At 53.6% G+C, this 22,212-nt stretch overlaps 1 protein-coding gene across 4 annotated transcripts in view; it reads left to right on the forward strand.

Moving 5' to 3' along the window:
• Positions 1-22,212, forward strand: part of Ephb2 (EPH receptor B2) — a 184,793-nt gene that overhangs the window by 133,975 nt on the left and 28,606 nt on the right. For all 4 annotated transcript variants that reach the window (XM_050155797.1, XM_050155803.1, XM_050155809.1 and 1 more), the window contains exons 4-5: positions 11,875-12,030; positions 13,698-14,033. In XM_050155797.1, coding sequence (XP_050011754.1) covers positions 11,875-12,030; positions 13,698-14,033 — 492 coding nt within the window. The remainder of the gene's footprint in view (positions 1-11,874; positions 12,031-13,697; positions 14,034-22,212) is intronic.

Here is a 22,212-nt window from a genome sequence, read left to right on the forward strand (position 1 = left end):
GAGCAGGAGGATGCTGGCTGGCATTCCCTTCTGTTCTTAAGGCCTACGACCGCATTGTATTTTCAGCAGCTTTTGGCTTGTGGTCAACTCAGACCCCCAAATCTCTTCCCCGGGATGCCTGCCAAACCACATCATGTACATTTGATTTATGGCTTCGGTTCGCCGAGGCTACCCATGCTCCCCAGAAGCCAACAGGAGTAGGGTGATGGTTTCTGTACCCCTGAGGAGAGAGCCTCCCTGTGGCTGTGAGTCAGCTCCCCTCCCCCGGTGTATTTCCTAATCCTTGCTCCCTGAGGTGTTCAATACTGAGTCCTTTCCTGTCAGGTTGTAATTAGCATTCAAGTCATAGGCACCCAGGATCCAAGCAGACAAACCTCACAGGAAGTGGTGGTTCTGGAAACCACCCAGGGGAGACAGGGAGAGAAACAGACAGGTGTGGAAGGCTGAAGCCACTGTGTGTGGCATTTATGTGTCCCATGGATGGGATTGAGTGACATTGAGCCTGTTTCTCATCTGGAGAATGAATGGTAGAGTGGCAAACCCAAGTGTCCTGGCGTGGTTGGGACAGAAGATCCTGGTGGAAAGGCATTTCTAGGGCATCATTGTTTCTTCTGTCTGGGGCCACAGGGTAAGAACAGATAGGTACTCGGTACCCAGTACTCTCCCTCAGACTTACATCCCTGACTCAGATAAATTCCCACAACACCAAGGTTGGTTACATCTCTTTCCCCCATGTTGTCATTTATTTACTTTTGAGACAGTGACTCTCTTTAGCCCAGACTGGCCTTGAACTAGTGACCTTTTTCTTCTGTCTCCCAAATGCCGGGATTACAAATGGGGCGTCACTATACCTTGCCGAAGTATTAGCTTTAACTTATTTATTATTCTGAATCAGTGTTTCACATAGCCTGGGCTGTATAGACAAAGCTGGCCTTAAACTGATCCTTCTTTCTCCACCTCTGAAGTTCGGGGGTTACAGGCAGGCACCCATGGCTCCCAGTTTGTGCCATGCTGAGGTATTGAACTAAGGCCTTCGTGCGTCTGGGCAAGTCTCTACCAACTGCACAGCACCCTAACTTTTATTTATTTGTTCTCGTCTCTCTCTTTGTTGTGTCAGGGGTGCAACACAAGGCCTCGTGTGTGCTAGGCCAGTGCTGGCACTAACGTCCCCTCAGCCAAGGTGCTGTTGCCTTTTAATTGTCATTGTTCCTCCAGTGCTTGCCCTGGTGTCCCCTCCCAGCCCTCACAGCTCTGCCAGCAGCCATCACAGCAGGGCACATTGTTTCCATGGTTCCTTACCTCTTCCTTTTGTCTCGCTCCTTAGCCGCTCCCTTCTGTGAGGGCAGGGTCCACAGCTCCTCCCTCACTGTAGGCTAGCACCTGGCCCAGGCTAAACGGTTTATGCAATGGTATATACAAACCATTTAGGACTTTTATGGGACATTCTAATGGAGTTAACAGTGAAGCGTGCGCAGAGATGCAGAAAGAGAATTGTTCACTCTCCATCACGAACAAGGTGCTGTTCCCTTGCTGGGCCTCAGTTTCCCTCACTGTCAACCGAGACTTTTCTTGAGGTCTGTTTGACTCTGAATGATGACTTGGAAAGGGACAAGGGACGGAACACCGCGTGACAGGCTGAAGAAGTCACCTGCCAGGAATCTCTCTCACTCTGTCAATGTCACTACTGGCCTGGAAAAAAAAAAAAAAAAAAACCAAAACAAAATAACCACCCCACACAGGCCAGGGCCTGTGAGCTGACACTCCCGCCCCAGCCCACTGACAGAGTCTGAAAGGTGCATAGCAGCTGCCTCTCCGGGTGTCCCGGACTTTGTTGCCTTAACCCAGCTCACCAAGCAGGTAAAAAATTCCAGACATGTTCTCTGCTGACAGCTAATTGTGTCCTTTATTAATGAGCCTGGTTTTCTTGGGGCGGGGGTAGGAGGGAGGCTAGCCTCAGCCCAGGGCCCCCTCAGGTGGGGCCTGGACCAGATTTCTGGATACGGTAGCAGAGGGACGGCTGCAGGAGGTGACCCAGAGAGAGAGCTCCAGCTGGAGAGGGGAGGGAGCCTCCTTAGGACCCCCAGCCGCAGCAGGGGTGACAGCGGCAATGGAGTGTTGCAGGGACTTTGGAATCTGGCAGCCCAGGGTCTGGATCTCAGTGTGGCCACCGAGGTACAGTGAGCTACGCAAAGGATACTGACAGCTCGCCCATTCTGTCACCAGGCCTGGGACACCAGGCCCCATCTCTATGACCTATTCCACCGAATGGCAATACAGCAGCCAAATGTGCCTGGGGCTTGGGGCTGGCCCTGCCAGATGTGTCACGCTTTCTGGACACATCCGGCTTCCCCGTGGGCACATGGTGATTATTATTTAACACTAACATTCCAGCTGCCAGTGAGTTCCAGCACTGGGCGGCACCCATCTAGAGATGCTTGTCATACAGAGTCTCCGGCCGGGGGTGAGGGGACACCCAAGCCTTCCTTTCCTCAGAAGGATGTATGTAGTAGGTGGTGTTAACTCAGTAATAGGAGAGGGACTTAAACCAGGCGGGAAGATCGGCATGTGCAAAGGCCCTGAGGCTAAAGGAATGCTGGAAGAGAAGTCCATTGAGAAAGAGGGGACCTTCTGGGTTACTAATTTTTATTTATTTATTTATTTGTTTGTTTGTTTGTTTGTTTGTTTTTACCACAAGTGAGGTGGGTGTGTTGTTCATGAGCAGAGAGCTTCCTGAGTTGTTTCCTGTTCTTTGGGCTCTCTATACCCACCCCCAGCCCCTGCCCCACCTATAGCTTCACCCCTACCCCCACCCCTACTCCCACCTACAGCCCCATGCCTTGCCCCACCCACCCCTACTCCCACCACAGTATGGAGAGCTGCCAGCAGCTCCTAAAGTAGAGTGGAAGGGAGGACAAGGACAAAAGCCAGAAGCGTTGTCAGGAGGCTGCCAGCAGGGTCCTGTGCCTCCTCTGTCTCTCTTTTTCTCCACGGTAACTGACAGTGTGGTCTTAGGTACAGTGCTAGCCCTGTCTGTGTGGTGGAGTACACAGTCGTAAAGCAAGGTAGGTACTTAGGACAGCATATCCTAAAAGCTCTGTGAGTTTGATTTCCCCAGACCCCCTCCTGCCTCTCCAGCACCACCTACCTCCCAAGAGCCTTGAACTTCATGCTTCAGCAGGCCCTGCACTATTCTGAGCTCCTGGCGCACACGCTACGCCATTTCCCACCTCCTGGCCTCCACACAGCCTCCGCCTCCGCCTGCGGAGTCCTCTCCCACCTGCAACTCCCATCTAAGCAGACCTCTAGCTCAAAGGACACTTTCCGCAGGGCATCCACTTTCTCCTTGCTCCTGGGCAATGTCCCCTGATGGAAAGAATACGGGAGGAAGTGGGTGCAGGGTGAGAGCTGCCTTCCAGTCCAGCTGCAGCACAAACTAGCCAGATGTTCAGCCCCTGTTTCCTCAACTCTCTCCCCCTCAGGGCCAAGGAGAAGATGCAGTGGCGTCCTAAGCCCCTGTCCTGTACCTGGCAGCTGCTAGGACCCAGATCAGTTTCATTACAGAGGGAAGACAAAGAATGGACGTCTACTAGGGTGATCATGATGGCTAGTGTAGCCCCGGATCCCTGGCATAGCTCCAGCTCCGCCCCCTCCCATAACCTGCAGCCCAGGGGTCGGGAGTGTTGTTCAACCCTCCTGTCCATGCCTCCCTCCTCCACCAGGGCCTGGTCAGCCTATGCCCCAAAGCCTGCAGCAACCACAACCACACGGCCCTTAGAAATGTCCTTAATTGCTTCAGTGCGGGGAGTCACCCTGCAGGCAGATAATTAAAAAGTTCAGAGCTTGATTAATTGAGAGGAAATTGGAGGAATGGGGCTGCCTGCTGGGTGGGTAGGAGCTCTGGCCTCTTGGTGGGGAGCTGGGATATCTTGAAAGAAGGAAGGCTGTCAGGGACCCGGGGCCTGACATAGGGTCTGGGGAGTGAAAAACCTGAGCTGCCAAATGTCCCCAGTCACCTTTGCACGCCGTGGGATCCCATGTCTAGCTTTCTCAAACTCTGTGAACTCTGTCCCTGCATGCCACTACTGAAGACCAGGCGACATGAGCCATCAGACTTGGGGGCCAGTCACTTAGGGAGGGAACTGTGGCAGAGTACTGATTCTGTGCCAGGTGGCTCAGGGACTTTCCTCAAGAGGTTCCCAGCAGGTGGAGCAAGAAGGTGGGATTCTTAGTGAGCCAATTGCCAGGGGCATGGGAAGGGGTTTGGGGAATCCAGAGTGGCTCAAAGACCCTGGTCCACTGGTAAGCTAGCTAGCCTTAAGTGTAAGTCTTAACCTTCCAGGGCTATACTCACCTTCCAGGGCTATGCTCACCTCCCAGGCCCTTGGCTACGTGTGCTGTTTCACAGGCCACTTCTTATCGTCATTATCCTTCACTTTGAAAATGGGGACACCAATAGCCAGGCCTGGTGGTCTACATCCATCATCCCAGGTACTCGGGAGGTTGTCACGGGAGGATTGTAAGTTTAAGGCCTATCTGGGCTAGAGAGTGAGTCTTAAAAAGGAAACTTAAGAGCAGGGGTGCAGATCAGTGGTAGAGTGCTTGTCTCGTGCACGCAGGCTCCTGGGTTCAGCTTTGCAGAAGAATAAAATGGGGGGGGGTTCACCTCCTTGTGTACAGGACAGTCATGAGCCAAGTGTGGCTGGAGAAGTTCCTGCCCAGCTCCAGGTATAGCTGGGCCCACAAGGATAGCGGGGAAGCTGTCTCCCTGCCTGCCGAGAGAGAGCTTCCGTGTGGCTTCACAATCGAGTTGGAGGACCCGATTGGGCATCCTGCCTGACTTGGCCCAGGAGACTTACTGCTAGTTAATCCAGTGGTAAAAGCAGGGAACAGCAGAGTATCAAAGTCCCTACGCCCAAGGCTGACTGGAACCCTTCTGCTCAGCTCAGCCACAGGGACTCCACCAGCCCCTCCCTGACCCAGGCACAGCACCAGACCCTGGCAGCATGGAGACCAGCCTTCTCCCAGTACAAAGTGAAAAGACAGAACCTTGTGTTGCCTACAGACAGAGTCTAGCAGCCGGGGGGGGGGGGGGGGGGGGGGGGGGGGGGGGTCAAAGGTGTGGTCCCTCCAGCACCTACCTTGCCAGGCACAGAACTAAAGAAATGGCCTGGCTCCTGATCCAGCCACCCACCTCTGTTCTCAGAATTCTTACCTAGCAAATTCCTTTCCCCACCTGGAACCTGGAACTTTCCAAGACAGTCAAGGAAGCCATTGCTTCCCAGACCCCAGAACCTACCCCTGTTTTCCTCCACTGCATCAGGCAGAGAAGCTGGCTGAAGGAAGGCATGGAGCAGCCCAACTTGGGCCTTTGTTCTCAGTGTTGTAGTTGTGGTAGATGTCTGTAGCCCAGCCTGAACTTCTAAGGAAAGGGGCTGTGTCTGCTGCCCTGCATTTCCAGGCTTGGTGCAGCAGGCAACGGCCGGTGAGTGCAAATCCTCAACCTGACGCCAGAAATCCTATTCTAAGACGCTTTTCTAAGGCACAAAACAATTTAGAATACTGTGTCAAATGCCCTTCAGGTGATGTATGTAAGGTGTGTGTGAACATGAATGAATTCATGTTCAGACTTGGGTCTCAAGAGCTCATTGCATTTGCAAATATTCTACAATCTGAAATCTGAAATACTTCCGAACCTACGTTATTTCCAGCAAGGGTGGCTCTGCCTCAGCCATGGCAGCAAGCACTGTTTCGTACGTAGCACGGAGCCAGCACCATTGCAAGGCCTGTACTACCCACTCATTTAACTTCCCCCAACAAATTCAAGTTCCATATTATCATTATTCTCGTCGCGCTCGTACGAAATAAGGCCTGAAAAGGTCAGGTAATTTGCCTGAGGTCACACAGTTAATGAGGGGTAGGACCAGACCTGTATCAGCTCGACAGTCCATGCCCAGATCCCGACTCATCAGAGCTCTCTGCTCAGGGTGGGGAAAGACAGGTAGAACGTGGGGGGGGGGGGCCGGGGAGACATTCTACAATGTCACCAAGAGCCTTCTGCCCAGAGTGTTCCCAGAAGAAACTCTTTCCAAGTACCTCCCCCAAGCCACCTAACACATCAGGCCAGACTAAGCAGCTGACGCGAAATGGCATCAGTCATCTTTGGTACTAAACCAGCATCCCCCTGGAAGAAGGGGGCAGAAGTGGCAGGCCAGCTACCAAGGATCACTTGGTGCCAATTAGCAGGCCCACCATGCCAGGCCCAGATGGAGCCCTGCCTCGACCGGCTTGGGCCTTATTTGGTCAATTATCACCTATCCCCGGAGCCCAGGGGAGCAGGGAGAAAATCTGCTTCCTTGCAATCCCCCTCCCGTCTCCGGCCGGCTGCCATCCGCTCGCCTGGCGAAGCACTCTGGGCATCTGCAGAAGGAGGCAGGCGCAGACTGCCTAGACTAATGTCCCGGGCTAGAGGGCAGAGTTCCGCCTCTGTCCTGCGGGATGACTGTCCTCAATAAGCCAGTCTCCAGCTCTGGCACTCGGCACCTGACCCTGCGATCATTTCCCTAACCGGCGGTATTTGAGTTCAACGATTCAGGATTACTCAACCTAGAAGTCCAACTCCAGCCCTGCCATTTTTGATTTTCTAGCTACTTGACTTTAAGGTGGCCAGTTATTCCTTTGAGCCTTGGGGTGTGTGTGTGTGTGTGTGTGTGTGTGTGTGTGTGTGTGTGTGTGTGTGTTGGTGTGGGCGTGTTTCTGCCGGGGCACACACATGGAGAGGTCAGAGGACAACCTGCTAGGATTAGTTCTATCCTTCCACCAAGTGGGCCTCAGGAATCACACTCAGGCTGACCCACTGAGCCATCCTGCTGGCCCCTGGTTTCCTTTTCTATAAAGTCCAAATAGTAACTTCACCAAACCCTGATGCGCAGTGACATGAGTCAAATGAATGAGTTTAGCCACACTGGGCTAAGCACTGACTCGTCCCCTTGAAGATTCTGGGCAGCGGCAGTTCTGCTGTCAGAGCTTGCTGGAGGCTTGGAGCCCCCAGAGTCACAGAGAACAGGCCCTGAGTTTGGGAACTTTGTGCGGCTCATGCATCTGACCTCTGGGAGCTGCTCATCCTTCCAGTGGCATCCACTGGCGCACCTACTGTGTGCAGGGGGCTACGCTGGCGCACCTACTGTGTGCAAGGTGCTACGCTCGGCCCTACCCCATCCACCACTCACCAGCCAGGAGTCACCTCACCTGGCCGTGCCGGCTCTGGTTTGTATCGGGGAACTTACATGACAGCTGTGCATGTCCCCAGCAGCACAGTGGCCCTGGTCTCGGGCCGGTCACCTGGAGTTGGCTCTCGGGGAAGCACACACAGTACGCGAACACAAATGTGGGTCGGGGCTTCTCACTTGCTAACCAGCAGCACAGGTCGGTGCTGGCCGGCAGAAATGGGGAAAGCAGTCCAGAAGTGCTCTGAGGAGAAAGGAGCAGGCTCTGCAGCCGGGCTGCCAAAGTACCTGTGAGTGGCTGAGAAGTGGCCCCTCGAGCTAAAGTGTCTGATGGGGTCAGGGGTGGAGATGTGGATCGGTTGGTAGAGTGTTGGTCTAGCAGACACGAAGACCCAGGTTTGATCCCTAGCACCGAATAAATCAGGTGTGGCGGCACAGGCCTATAATCCTGTCACTCAGGAGGTGGGTGTGGATTTAGAAGTTCAAGGTCATCTCAGTCTCCCGACAGTGATTTCAAAGTCTGGGCTACAGGAAAAACTGAAAACAAGTGGCCAGTGGGACTACAAGCCTTCCTGGCTGGCCTCAGACTTGGGAATTTGGGGACTCGGGACTTAGAATTTAAGAACTGGTCACCCTAGCAGACAGGCCCGGAAGACAGAAAGAGTGAGAATGTGTCCGTCTGCACACTGAAGTGGTCTGATGGGTCACGAAGATGCGGGTGGCCCACATCCCTCCCTGTTTCTCTGTACAGTGAGGATGTATTTCTCCATTGAACCAATACCTCCTGGGGTCCCACTGAGGCTGGGAGCTTCTTTAACATCTCCAGCATGGGACCTGCAAGCCCCTGGCCGCCGCTGTCTAATGCTGGTCCAAGCTGAGGGTCACTGAAGGGAAAGAGTCTGAGGCAGAGGCCAGCATAGCTTTGGCGCTTTAACAATGTCGAAGTTTCACAATAGTCTAGTTCTTCCCATTGCTCTGTTCATTCATCTGGGCGACTGGCAAGGCCTCTCGGGTAAACAACCCACCGGGCACATGGATTCATAAGAAAGCCATGAAGGCAGGCACTCAGGGAGACTTCTTGGAGTAGGTACCCAAGTGACCAAGTGCCCAGTGACCAAGGGAGGGCAGTCTGGGTGGCAAGGACACCACATGTGAGTGAGTGAGTGTGGAGGGACACGGAGTGGATGTCAAGGCAGGAGAGATGGGCGGTGCCCCAGCTTGAAGTCTATGGGACCCTGAAGATCTTGGACTCCTTGAGGTGGCTCTTGGGACAGCAGCTGCCCAGTGAAGCGTTCTGCACACACCTCTGAATTCACCTGCTCAGAGGAGCTCATCCAGGGGTTTTAGTGCGTTCACGGAGCAGTGCAAACACCACCACAATCGATTTCAGGATGTGTTCATCGTCCCCAAAGTAAGCCTGTTACCCATTAGGAGCCATTTCCCCTTCTCCCCTGTCCCCTGCCCTTGGCTGCCACACATCGACTTCCTGTCTCTTCAGATGGGCTCTTCTGCCTGCGCCTCTTTCCTATAAATGGAACCGTACTTTTGTGAAGGGCTTCTTTGAGAGAGAACAATGTTTTCAAGGTTCCCCAGTGGGAGCACGAACCCGGGCTTCATTCCTTTTTGCAGCCAAATAATATTCCGTTGTCTGCTGCTGCTTCTCTTTCTGTGACATGGAACAACTTGTGTGTTAGAAAGCTGGCTGGGGAGGTTGGGCAGGAGGAGGCCAGATGGTCCTGCCAGGCCAAGGAGTGGGTGGGAAAGAGCTTTCTAGATGCCTGCAGGGGTGGGAGCTGGCCAAGAAGAGGCAGGCATGGGACCCTGCTGTGGAGGGAAGACCTGGTAATTGAGTGACTGCAGGGGGTGGGAGGAGAGGAGGTGCAGGCAGGGAAAGGGGTACTCCTGGTGACCGTGACCGGGTGGAGAATGAGGCGACCTCACAGGTTGAAGAGGAGAAAGTTTGAGGACGTTCAGAGACTGAAGGTGGTTGTGTGTGTGTGGGGGGGGGGGTGGCTGAGGACCAGGCTAGGATCAGGCTGGCCTGGGACACAGTAGCCCAGCACAGCAGCTGGGAAGGTGGTCCAGATGGCTGGCATGGCACAGAGGGGAGAGAGCAGCCACCTGCCAGGCAGACGGGAACTGGCCAGCAGATGGAACAGGCACTGAGCACTGTACACGCTCCGATGAGAGAGCCAGGAGGAGCTCAAGCTAGGGGCCAAATCCTTGGGTTTCCTTAGGGTAGTTCTAGACCCTCCCACAAGCCCCCACGTTCCCACGTACAGAGAAGGACACAAACTCTGAGGGGCTAGCCCTGAGAGGTGTCAGTTTGCAGCCGCTATGGCTGCGACACCCCAGGATCCCTGGACCATATCGAGATGGTAGCCCTGTTATACTCCACCACACCAAGAACTCGTGAGTGAGGAGTCGGGGTCACAAAGCCAGAGCTGCAGGGGTGCCCAGAGAGTGTCCAGAGTAGCAATTGTCGATCCGCCTCCTCCCCGCCAACACTTGGGGGCGGTGGATGGAAAAGGAAGTCAGTCTGGACTCTAAGATGCAGAAGGAACAGAGGAGCCAGACGGCCAGGGGCTGACCCCAGCTCTGCTGCCAAAGCCCCATCCTGAGACGGTGCCTCTCCCTCTTTGTGCTTTCATTCCGGTGCCTGGATGCGAGAGAGGCAGGGTGGCTGTTAGCCTCAGTCAGCTTCCAGAGAGGGGAATGGCCAAATCCTCAGGACAGAGCTACCTCTCCAGGGGACTTGGAACTGTTGCTGTGTGCATGTTGGTACCATGGGAACCTCCTTGGTGCTGTCATTGGAGCCTGGCGGTTTGTGATGAAGAACCCCTTGTGTTCCCCTTAGAGCCAGGGTGGCCTTCGATTAGCTCGGTGACCATCTTTACTGACCTGTGTCCTGGAAGCCAGCATGAGAGGCAGGCCTGAAAGGGGCTGTTTCCCCATGTCTATACGGAGTTGTGGTTGGCTTGGTACAGAGCAGAGCCCCTTCTGTGCCGTGTCTGGTGCTGTGTTCCCTGTAAAGGCAGGAAATTTTTCTCACCAGTCAGGAAGCTGCAGTCCAGAGAGGTCAATTAACTCATCCAAGGTCACTCAGCAGCTTGGTTTTGATCTAGGTACATGTATGTCTAATGCCAAGATTGCTCTAACCCCCTTGTACAGACCTGAACCAGCAGGATGGTCTCAGGAGCGCTAAGTGCTATTGCCTTGTTTCATGGACACGGAAGTGGGTTAGGTCACTGGTCACACTACACACCCAGATGGATAGGGGATTCTCCAGGCGGCCTGCTTCTTAAACCATGTTCACTGCTATCCTAACTTCGTAATTCTCTAAGCAGCTTCAGGAAGCATTTATAGAGCACTTGCTGAATACCAACTTGTTAGTTAGGCGGAATCCAAGCGGTGGTCACTCAGGTGTGGCTTCGGTTCTTGGGCAGCTGAGAAAATGGCCAGGAAACCCTGTCCGTAGCTCATTGTGGCAGGAGGGTAAAGCCTTTGGAATTCAGGTTTTGTTTCAAGCCCCAGAAAAGGCAGGGTCTCTGACCTGGAGGCTCGGCTGGCAGAAGATGAATTGCTACTAAGACTAGGACTTGAAAAGTAAACCCCAAACACCCAAGGCTGGAAAGACGAATTAGGGACCATGTATGTTAGCCGCTGTATACACGGAAATGGATGTTCAGAGAGATGCAGTCGCTTGCTGAAAGTTGCACAGAACCCAGACATGGAATCGATGTCTTCCAGATGAGGACCCCTGCCTGTAGGTGAACTAGCAGCTTCTCATCCCAGGGAGTTTTTCCTCTGGAGTTCTTTCCCATCCACCTCCTCCCTTAGAGACTGAGAGAGACAAGGCCCTGCCAGCAACCTCTGGGTTCACCTCCCGGGCCAGCAGAAATGGGCGGGTGGATTTGAAACCACCCACACTCCCATGGCTGCCTGCAGTAGAACCTAACCCATGCATGTCCTGGCTGCAAGGCTGCTGCTCATCAAGAGCCTGTGACCATGCCGCTCTGGAGTGACAGGTGCTGACTGAGTGTGGGCACTGCCCCCTCAGGCTGAACCTGGTACTGCAAACCCCTTTATTTTAACCCATTGGCCAAGCTACCTAACTTGGGTTATATCACGTATCATACATATGTGTGCAGAATGCTCACCTTAGGATAGCACTTTTACAGATAAGAAACCTGCATCACAGAATGGTTAAACCACTTGCCCAGAGCAACACAGCCAGGGACTCAGACTCAGGTCTGTGTGACTCCAACCGTGTACCAAGTCATTCATAATGCTGTCTAACTGCCCAGGATTCTGTAACAAAATCGTTGTCTGTGATCTAGAGCCCTATTACCTAGTTCCAGGCTAGTTAGCAGCTAACCAGGTTAGGAATTCAGATTGCTGAGCTCCTCCAGGCTGAGGTACAGGACAGTAAGGGGAGGTGGTTGAGGATGCTGAATCCACAGGCAACTTCAGAGACAATAATAACAGCTCCCCTGGAAACCCTGGGCCAGCGCCAGACTGCCAAGCTGCACCTGAGACCCAAGAACTTCAGGAGCCGGGTCCCCAGGACCATGGCAAGGGATTCCTCATGTTGCAGCCTCTGTTCATCTCACCTGGCCTCCTCAGTGACCCTCCCTGTGTTCTCTCCCAGGTTGTCCATCGGGAACCTTCAAGGCCAGCCAGGGGGATGAGGCCTGTGCCCACTGTCCCATCAACAGCCGCACCACCTCTGAGGGCGCCACCAACTGTGTATGCCGCAATGGCTACTACAGGGCTGACCTGGACCCCTTAGACATGCCTTGCACAAGTACGTTCTCCCCCACCCCAGTCCACTCACGGGAAGGCTCAAAGCAAGGGGGATGGCTGAGAGCAGCTGGGTGCATGGCGGAGGAGGGTGTCTAAAGCCATTCCTGGGTCTGCACTACACACTGGCATCCGACTTCTACCCCATTCCACTCAGTCACGAGGAGGATAAAGTCAAGGTCTTGATTCACAGAAGGACAGGAGGAGGCTTGGCAGAAGAGCCAGGTGACACATGCAACAGAGGCTGCGCGGTGCAGAGGCTGCAGCTGCAGCCTCAACCTCAGGTCAAAGGTCAACATACTCTTGGAAAACAGCAATGTTCTATCCCCTATGTCGGTCAGGGGTGACATTCACAGAGCTGACCCCAGGGGCTTAGACCACACAAACCTATTCTGTCGTGTGAAAGATGAATTCATGATGGCCTCTCAGGCATCTGGCTTTCCCCTTATGGTCACTTCTTCTAGCACAGCTACTGAAATTCCAGCCATCTCTCTCTGTCTCTCTCTGTCTCTCTCTCTGTCTCTCTCTCTGTCTCTCTCTCTGTCAGTCTGTCTCTCTGTCTCTCTCTGTCTCTCTCTCTGTCTCTCTCTGTCTCTCTCTCTGTCAGTCTGTCTCTCTGTCTCTCTCTGTGTCAGTCTGTCTCTCTGTCTCTCTCTCTCTCACACACACACACATACAGAGAGAGCAGCAGCAGCAACAGAAGGGAGAAAAAGACTTGACGTAGCCATCTATCTCCATTTTAAGACACAGCTCTAGGGAGATGGGGTGATGGCTCAGTGGGTAAGGGCCCTTTGCTCTGCAAGCATGAGGACCTGAGTTCAAATCCCTTACAACCATATAAAAGGCCAGGCACTTAGGAAGTGGGAAATCTCTGATCCCAGTACAATAGTGAGTTTCCAATTCAGTGAGAGACCCTGCCTCGAAGCAAGGCAGAGAATGATCCAGGATGCTATTTGATACCCTTGCTTCAAACCCCACATGGTCATACACACATCCATGTACTCACATGCAGGCAACACACCCACCATAGTAACATGTATGCACACATACACACATACTTACATGCCTGCACACATACATACACGCATATACATCCATACACTCATGAACATGCATACATAAACACGCATAAAATACACTACTCAGAAACTTCTGTTCTTGATCAGTGGCTTGATCAATCACAAAGGCTGGGAAGTGTAATCTTTCTGATACACAGATTACCTCCCTCAGTGAAACTGGGTTCTGCTGTACAGGGAAAGGGCCAGCATGATGGTTCCATGAGTGAAGGGCTTAGCCTGAAAGCCTGGTGACCTGAATTCAATCGGCAGAACCCACATAAAGGTGGAAAGAGAGAAGCAGCCCCACGCTGTTGGCCTTTCCTCACTGGAGCACATGCACAACACACAGGAAGGAAGGAAAGATGGAAGGAGAGACGATAGTATGTAGGTGTTACCCCAAACATGAAAACACCATCCCCAGGAACAAATACTAACGAGGCTGGAGAGGGAAGCAGGTATTGATTCTCAGCAGGATGACATGTTCTAGAAGCTTCTTTGGGTAAATGGAGAGATTTGTAGGAAGCCCTTTTAGGGGGCCGGGGCTGGGGGAGGCAGTGGGCCTGGAGTGGGGAAGTACCAACAGCCTCCACTGACCCTCTTGTTCCCTCCGTAGCTATTCCATCTGCGCCCCAGGCCGTGATCTCCAGCGTCAATGAGACGTCCCTCATGCTGGAGTGGACCCCACCCCGAGACTCGGGGGGCCGCGAGGATCTGGTCTACAACATCATCTGCAAGAGCTGCGGCTCAGGCCGGGGTGCCTGCACCCGCTGTGGGGACAATGTGCAGTATGCACCCCGCCAGCTGGGACTCACCGAGCCACGCATCTACATCAGTGACCTGCTGGCGCACACGCAGTACACCTTCGAGATCCAGGCTGTGAATGGTGTCACTGACCAGAGCCCCTTCTCACCCCAGTTCGCCTCTGTGAACATCACCACCAACCAAGCAGGTGAGCCCCGAAGGTACAGGGGAAGGGACTGTCACTCCACACTGCATCGTGCCCTGCTGGTCCCAGGAGATAACTGAGGCCGTCTCTCTTTCAAGACTGTTTATGCGCTAAGATGGTCGTGTCTATCCATCATCTTAGCACTGAGGAAGCTGGAGCAGGAGGATCTTAAATTTCAGGCCAGCTTAGGCTGCATAGCAATATCCTTTCTCCAAAAATCAACAGTTAGGGCTAGGGTGTAGTTCAGTACTAGAGCACTTGGCTAACAGATATAGGACTTAGATTTGATTCCTGACACTTAAAAATAAAAAGGTTTTGCCTGTGCTCCAGCACTCCCAAGGGGACAAAGTGACCCCTGCCCTGGGATTTATAATAGTGGCTGCCTCTTAAGGTGCACACGTCACAAGACCTGGCATGTAGTGGCTTAAGGAAGAAGAGTTGAGCCATGCAGATCCTGGGTGTCTGGTCCACGGGACTTGTGACCCAGTGTCTCCCAACTGCCCAACCTGAGTCAGGAAGAAGAGAGGAGCCCCAGGGCATGGTGCTACTTGAGTGGGAGTGGCTGGGCTTGGTTGGGTGGCCTCCTGGGTCCACTGAATATGAGATGTCATCTCTGCAGCCTCGGGGCAAAGGGCAGTGGCAGACCTGAGGGACTTCCAGCAGTGTCCACTGATGCTTCCTAGGACACTTAGTCCCGTCCAGCCTGACCCCAGCACAAGTTTGATCCTAGGTGCGACTCTCCAGAACTCCTCTTTGTCAGTACTCTTTGTGGTTTTATGATACGCTTCCATGGTCCACCATGCGTCCCTTCAGGTAGAAGGGTGCCAAGCAACAGTCTTAGCAACAGCCCCTGATCCCTTCAGGAACACCCTACACTGTGGACTCCGTGGAACAACCAAGGTGATTATGGTACCATGGAGTAGACAGTGTGTGTCCCTGGTGTATTATGGTACCGTGGAGTAGACAGTGTGTGTCCCTGGTGTATTATGGTACCGTGGAGTAGACAGTGTGTGTCCCTGGTGTATTATGGTACCGTGGAGTAGACGGTGTGTGTCCCTGGTGTATTATGGTACCGTGGAGTAGACGGTGTGTGTCCCTGGTGTATTATGGTACCGTGGAGTAGACGGTGTGTGTCCCTGGTGTATTCACTCAGCACCTTTTGCCAAATAACAAGCTCTTCCATCAACAGAACTACAGCCTACAGAGGAGAAAAAAGTTACTCCTCAGCTTGCCCTTCCTGGGAAATAACACAGAGATCCTGGAGGCAGACATTCAGGGTAGACCAGGAAGACTTCCTGAAGGAGGTAGGCTGTTGCAGCCATAGTTTGCAGAACTAAGAGAACACTGGACAGTGATGGAGGGGACCTCAAGGGAGAAAGGGGACCCACTGCATCCCTAGGCACCGTGATGAGAGTTGGAGAGGTCAGGTCTAAGGGACTCTGGTGCTAGAGTGTGACTGTGGGTCTGTGTTCTGTGTCAGAACATGTGGCCCTACCGTTCCATGTATTTTGATAACTATGGTTTTAGGATATCTGCCTGGTGCCCTGTAGCTTATCTGCATGTGCATTCGTGAGCATGTGTGTGTTTAGCCCTGGGGATTGGAAAGGGCCTATATTTGATCATAAATGTGGCTCTGCTGTCTGTTTTTGTGTCTGAGAAGGAGTATGGCTTCTTACAGAACCTCAGAAGCTACAGTTGTTGGCCAAGATACCCAACAACAGCCCATGGGGCTAAGTGGTGAGTCTCTCCATCTTGAGAAAACTCAGCTGGAGCCCAAGCTACAGCAAGGGGAGGGAACAATGTTTTTCACTGGAAGAAGGTAGAAAAGAAGTTTCTAGAGCTTTTCCCGGGCTCTGGGGGCCTCCCCCAGCACCTTCTGGGTACCCAAGGTGGAGGGAGAGCTGTTGCTAAGAGCTTTGGTGCTTAGCTGCAAAGAGTGGTGCCTGGGCTGCTGAGAAGGGTCCGTCCTGTCTCAAACTGGACATGCTCAGAGAAGGGAGTGCAGGGGAGGGCACAGAGGGGAGAGGCTTCTAGAAGGAAAGCTTGGGGAAACCCTCAGGGTTGAAAAACGGAAGGAGGGGCTAGGGAGATGACTCAGGAGGTAAAGTACTGTGTAGGTATAAGGACCCGAGTTGAATCTGCAGAACCTACATAAGAACTAAGTGCAGTGGTCCAAGCTTCTAACCCCAGCGCTGGGGAGGTAGAGGCAGGAGGATCCCCAGAGTTCACTGTACAGCAAGTCCTGACTAGTAAGAGATCTGGGTGGACAGTTCCTGATGAATGACCCACAGTTAACTTCTGGGCTCACACAAAGGCACACATAAACAGAAGGAGGACATGGCTTTCCATCCTAGCATTGATATTTGCTTGCTTATGTCCTAGTGTAATGGTCAGCTATTACTGCAGTAGTGCTGTGTAACAAAAACACAAAAGCTCAGTAGACTAGAGGAACATTTGTGTCCTCCCTCACTGTAGGACCCTGTGAGTCACTGGCTCCCCTTGGGGTCTGCTGTGCTGAGCAGGCATCATCCATAGTGTAGGCTCTCTCTCCAGTCTCTTCTGTGACTCAGCAACATCCCCAGGCTCATTCCTCTCCAGGTGAAGGGTGGGTGTGTAGCAGGAGCCACACTGTATCCCTCAGCAGTCACAGCAAGTCCACAGCCAAGGCCAGAATTGAGGGGGTGGGAGGTGTGTTCCGCCTGCAGAGAGTGGGCCATGCTGTTCTTGGGCAGAGAACCAGAGCCTGAGCCTTCTGTCACACCCACGAAGTCACTTCCTCACTTGGGTCTCAGTTTCCCCCACCGAACTGTGCACTGCCAGTACCAGACAGGAGATTTTCAGAACTCAGGCTTCTGGTCTGCATCCAGGCCTCCTGAGGCAGAGCCTAGGAGTGGCGTCTGATGTTTATCAAGGGACTTGAGTCTTTCTTACTCTCAGATCTGAGAAACTTGAGTCCAACTGAGCCCAGGTCCCTGGGCTTTACTCCTTTTCCCACGTCTTCTCCCACTTCTGTCCGTTCCAAGCCCTCTGAAAAGCCCTCATCTCAGGCCAGCCAGAAGCTGGGCAGCCACATTGAGCCTTCCCGCATTACCAGTGAGTAGGCTGAGGCCCAGAGGCTGGGAGACGATCTTATCACTAAAGCGGCTCAGCTCTTGATTTGAACCTGGGTCCAGTGGACTCTGAGTCCAGCCTAGAACAAACGGTTCTGCCTGTAAGGACTTCCGCTGTGGGTACAAGGTAGAACATAGATACAGAGCCCGTGTCACAGCTTCCTGGGATGAGACCCGGGAGTGCCCCCCAGTGCAGACCACTGCCTTCTCAGGTGAGAGGCTTCCTGCATTAAATAAGCATTCGAGCTGGGCTCTGCAGGCTGGAGAGATGGGATGGGTAGAGAGGAAGGTGTCCCTAGGGAGAGAAGTGCAGGAGGTAGTGGACAGAGGGTCCCCTGTTCCTCCTGCCACAGGGCCTTTGCACGTGTGACTCCGGCCTGCCTTCAGACCTGAGCTCATCACACTGACGGTCTTGACTCAGGCATCTCGTCCCAGCCCAGCGTCGGGGTTTCGCATTCCTGAGGCTAAGATTTAGTTTTATGTCTCTGGTCATTATGCATCTGTCTGTCTGCCCCACCATTACCGCCCACGTGCAGCTGTCTGCTTTTCCTCACATAGACTGTTCCAGCACCCAGAAGGGGATACCCCACAGGGAACAGTTCAGAAGCATTCAGCTGATTCGGGGAAGTGTGCAAGGGGATGGAAGGGGGAGTTGTGCAAGGGGTTGGGGGGGTTGTGCAAGGGAAAGGGCAACATGAAGAGATGGGTTGGGGGCGCCTGGCGATACTAGAGACTGCAGAGAAACAAGGCAGGGACCTCAGGTCCAGACCAGTGCATTCAGTGGTGGGTTTTGGACAGACCCTAAAATTCAGTTTATAAATATCTAGCTCACTGCCTTAAAAGGAAAAAGCCTTTCGTTTGGGCAAGCACTGGGCTGTGCTCACAGTCCCCTGGCACTCACCGGGGCCAGAGCTGTCTTCTGACTTCATAAAGCCATCACGTGCCTCCACCCACACTCTGCCTCTGTGGAGTGCCTTCTGCCCAGTCACAAGTGGCACTCAGGGACTGAGAAGAGGGAGGCTAGACTGGGCTTCCAGGGCTTGTGCTAGAAAAAATGCCAAGTCACATGCCCAGGCCCACCATCTAGTAATGAAAAACCCAGGTCTGGGCCCAGCTGTCGAAGCCCTTGGCCTCTGTCACACAGCCATCCTGCCCCTTCACACAAGAACAACAAGGGCAATGAGACCACAGGACGAGGCAGACAACTTTTTGAGGAGGTGACGTTTATGTGGGCATCCAAATGAGAAGCAAGACAGCTGGGTAGCCGTGGAGGTGGAGGGAGAAACATCTCAGTCACAAGGGCTAGCCAATAAGTTCATGTCTGCTCGCTTTTCCCCGTGGGCCTCCTTCCTTGCTAAGGTGAGGGATTCAGCTACTGTCCCCAGTGCCATCAGGCTGCATGGCACAGGCAGGTAAAACCCAGAGGTCCCCTGCATCAACACGAAGCCCATTACACTTGTTCAGTGCACGTGGGTGCTTGGCCAGACCCTCATCCATGGGTCTCACAGAGCTGAAAGGTCCTCTGGTAGTTTGATGGGTGAGAGCCGTGCCCACAGCCTGGCACAGAGGCACAGCCTGGCACAGCTGGCAGGAGGCAGCAGGATCTGAACAATATCGTCAGGGCCAGGGCTGGCGGGACAATCCTGAGGCGGGTCAATCCGTTGGCTGTCCTCCTGCGTCCAGGTAGGTGACTGCAACTTTCAAGGCCAGAAGCGCTGAACAACTGATCCATCCTGGGCATGCTGGTCACATGGGAGAAAGGACAGCAATCTTTGTGTTTTCTAAGCTGAGGTCTCAGCTGGAAGGAAGACCTCACTTCCCTGGCCTCAGTTCCCCTGCCTGCAGAATGGGCTTTTGCTGAGGGCTAGAAGGATAAGCAGTCGGGTGCTAGCGTGCCAGATCACCCCTGGCTTAGCTGGTTCTAGTTGCACACAGTAGGAGCTCACTGTTTTGAGGCTATGCAGATCTCTGCAGCTCAGCAGGGAAATGTCCCTTGCTGTTGGGGCTGTGAGACCAGCTGAGCTTTTATCTTTATTTTGCACCAAACCTCATAAATGTCCGGTTTGCACTCTGCCACCCAGCTATATACTTTTTCCCTTTTAATTTTGAAGTGGAGTCTCACTAAATTGCCCAGGGTGGTCTAAAACCCATTCTGTACCCCCACATAGACTTTGAATTTGAGATCGTCCTCCCCCAGCTTCCTGAGTAGCTAGAATTATAGCCCCTGGACCACCGAACCCAGCTTCTGGCCCTTGTATATTGAGAGTGTGCAGAATTCTGATCTTTCAGTCATGGCTCGATTTCCTTCAGCTATGAGCCACCCTGTGCCACTGAGGCCCCTTCAAGTCCATGCCCAGAACCCCTAATAGCTCTCATTCACCCACAGGGTGCCAGTTTTTTTCAGCCTCCCAAATTCTTGAGCGTCCCACTGGGAAAACCCCACTCTTTTAAGTCGGGACCCAATGCGGGTAAGACAGGAAAATCTCCCAGCTTAAGGGCCTCCTTGCCACATAAGGGACCACATTCCCCAGGATGGGGGTGTAGACATCTTTTGGGGTCTCACCTGCTCATCACAGCAGGTAACCAGGTTCATATTGAAATACCCCACATTACAGGGGCCCCAGGTCATCTCATGCATATCTCTTGCTACATAGAGGGAAACTGAGGCTCAGAGAGATCTCTAATTGGCTTCTCAGGATCCCACAGGGGTCCATAGCAGAGCAGGTACCCCACCCAGGTCTGCGTCCATGCCACCATGCCACGTGGCTCCCTTGACGAAAGACTTTGAACTCTCCAAAGCCCTTCTCGTCCCCCGTACTCCTCTGATCCCGGTGCCCCGCTGGGTCTGGGCACACAATGCCCTGTGCTCTGGAACTGATAAGAACTTGTCTTCACCCTCTTCTCTCCCTGGGAGGCCGAGAGGATCAGAGAACTGGGGGGGGGGGCTGGGGAGAGAGGAGAGAGAGGGCGAGGGAGACCGCATCCTGCGCTCTGATCCTTTGGAGGTGGGAGGCGGTGCTGACTGAAGGTGCCATCGACGACAGGCTCGCTGCGTGGTGCAGGAGGGATATAGGACAGGCCGAATGACAAAGCCGGCGATAGAAGAGAAGCAACACGCAGCGAGTTTGCGAGTCTCCGGACCGCCCATGGCAGTCTCGGTCCTGGTGGAGGTGTGCTTGTGTTTGCGTCCACCTGCTCCAGGGCCCTGTGGGTATCGAGAGGGCTTGGCTCCCTGTGTGGTGGTGAGAGCTGTCCGTTAGTCTGCAGTGGCTCCAGCTGCTGTGCATTTCTCAACCTGTGGGTCGCGACCCCTCTCTGGGGTCGCCTTGGACAGTAGGAAAACATAGATAGGTACATGATGATTCATAACAGTAGCAAAATTAAAGTTACGAAGTAACAAGGAATTTTATGGTAGGGGGCCATCACAGCATGAGGAACTGTATTAAAGGGTCGCAGCGATAGGAAGGTTGAGAACCACTGCCCTAGCTAGCACGTTATCCTGGGTACAAACTCCTGGCAGACACAGGGAACTGAGACAGTCTCCAGATAGACACACAGGGGCCTTCTCAAGTCATGTTTGCCTATGTCCCATTGGCCAAAGGAAGTCCCATAACCGGTGAAATGAACCCTGAAAAGTGACCGACAGAGGGGTATAGTTCTAGAGGGACAGTCGATACAGCCAGACCATTGGCTTGGTCAGAATGGAGGTGTTCTTTCTCTGATGTGTAACGAATATTGGAAAATAGGAAATGTGGAGTCATCGGGGGCCCAGGCTCCTCAACACATCCCTGTGGGCCACACTGGCTTGCAGTCTCTCCAGCTGTCACACACATGTCCCAGGCACGAGGATAATGTGAGTTAGGAGACCGCTTTCCTTGTTAAGTGACTTCCTTAGGGTTTTGTGCAGGAGTTCAGCTTATATCCGCTGGCAAGCACACATGGTCACGCGGGCTAGGAGAGAGGTTGGGGAAATGTAGTCTTTTAACTGGGCACAGTGCGCTTAGCTAAGACCTCGAATTTTGCTCATGTCAGAGAGATTGACTATTGGGAAGGCAGCAGGAAGTGTCGAAGGAAGGAGAGAAGAAGGGTGGAGAGAGCGATAGCTTGCCTGCAGTCCGCCTCCTCCCTCCCTCCCTCGCTGACTCCTACCAATAAATACCCTTGAAGCACCTATTCTGAGCCACACGCTGTTCCAGGCACTGGTGGCAGAGGACTGATGTGTGTCAGACAGAGAAGAGAGACGGTCAGGCATGGTGTCTCTGAACCATGACATCTGGGTGAAGACCTGAACGAAGATGAGGGCCACTGACCTCAGGAAGGCGGAAGGGAAGAGGTTTCCAGGCAAAAAAGGCAGGAGCCAAGACCCAGAAGGGAAGGAGCTCAGTATATTTGAGAACATGAAGGGACAGAATGGATGGTACTGAGAGAGGGGATGAAGAAGAGGAGGTTCCAGGCAGGGCCTCCATGGCAGGGTGGGACATCTGTGGGGCCATTCATGGGAACAAGGGCAGCAGATGGTTCTGAGAGGAACTATAAGCCTACCTGGGCCTGGGGTGGGGCCTCGGACCGCCCAAGGTGTGTCCACCTCTCCCCGTGGTGCCTTAGCTCACTGATTCTTCTCACCTGGCCATGGATTCCTTCACCCTCAGCGCTCTGAGATCCTGAATCACAGGAAGTGAGGTGTGACGTGACCAGTCAGCATCTCTGCCTCCTGTTTCTATGACCTATGACTATAAAGCTGGGCCTCCACTTAGTCCACAAGGGGACCACCTTGTAGGATCTCCTCATCTGCCCTCAGAAATCCCTCGTCAGCCCCACCATGCCTTAGGGAAGAAACATAACTCACAGAGAGAATTCAGCTGGCCTAAGCCCCTGCCAGCGATGGCTTTCCCCACTCTCCCCAGGTCTTGCTAGAGGCCAGCAGGCCCCCTGACCACCTGCTGCAGGAGAGCTGGCTGACCGACTTCCCCCACCCCCTCAGGCCACGGGCCTCTTCTGTGTTCTGCTCCCTGGGGCTCCATCTCCTGGCAAGGGTCACAGGGCACCGCTGACCCCATAGCCTACTGGCATGC

The sequence above is a fragment of the Alexandromys fortis genome, unplaced genomic scaffold, assembly GCF_014885135.2.
Source record: "Alexandromys fortis isolate MF-2015 unplaced genomic scaffold, M_Fortis_MF-2015_v1.1 scaffold_26, whole genome shotgun sequence".
Taxonomy (NCBI): domain Eukaryota; kingdom Metazoa; phylum Chordata; class Mammalia; order Rodentia; family Cricetidae; genus Alexandromys; species Alexandromys fortis.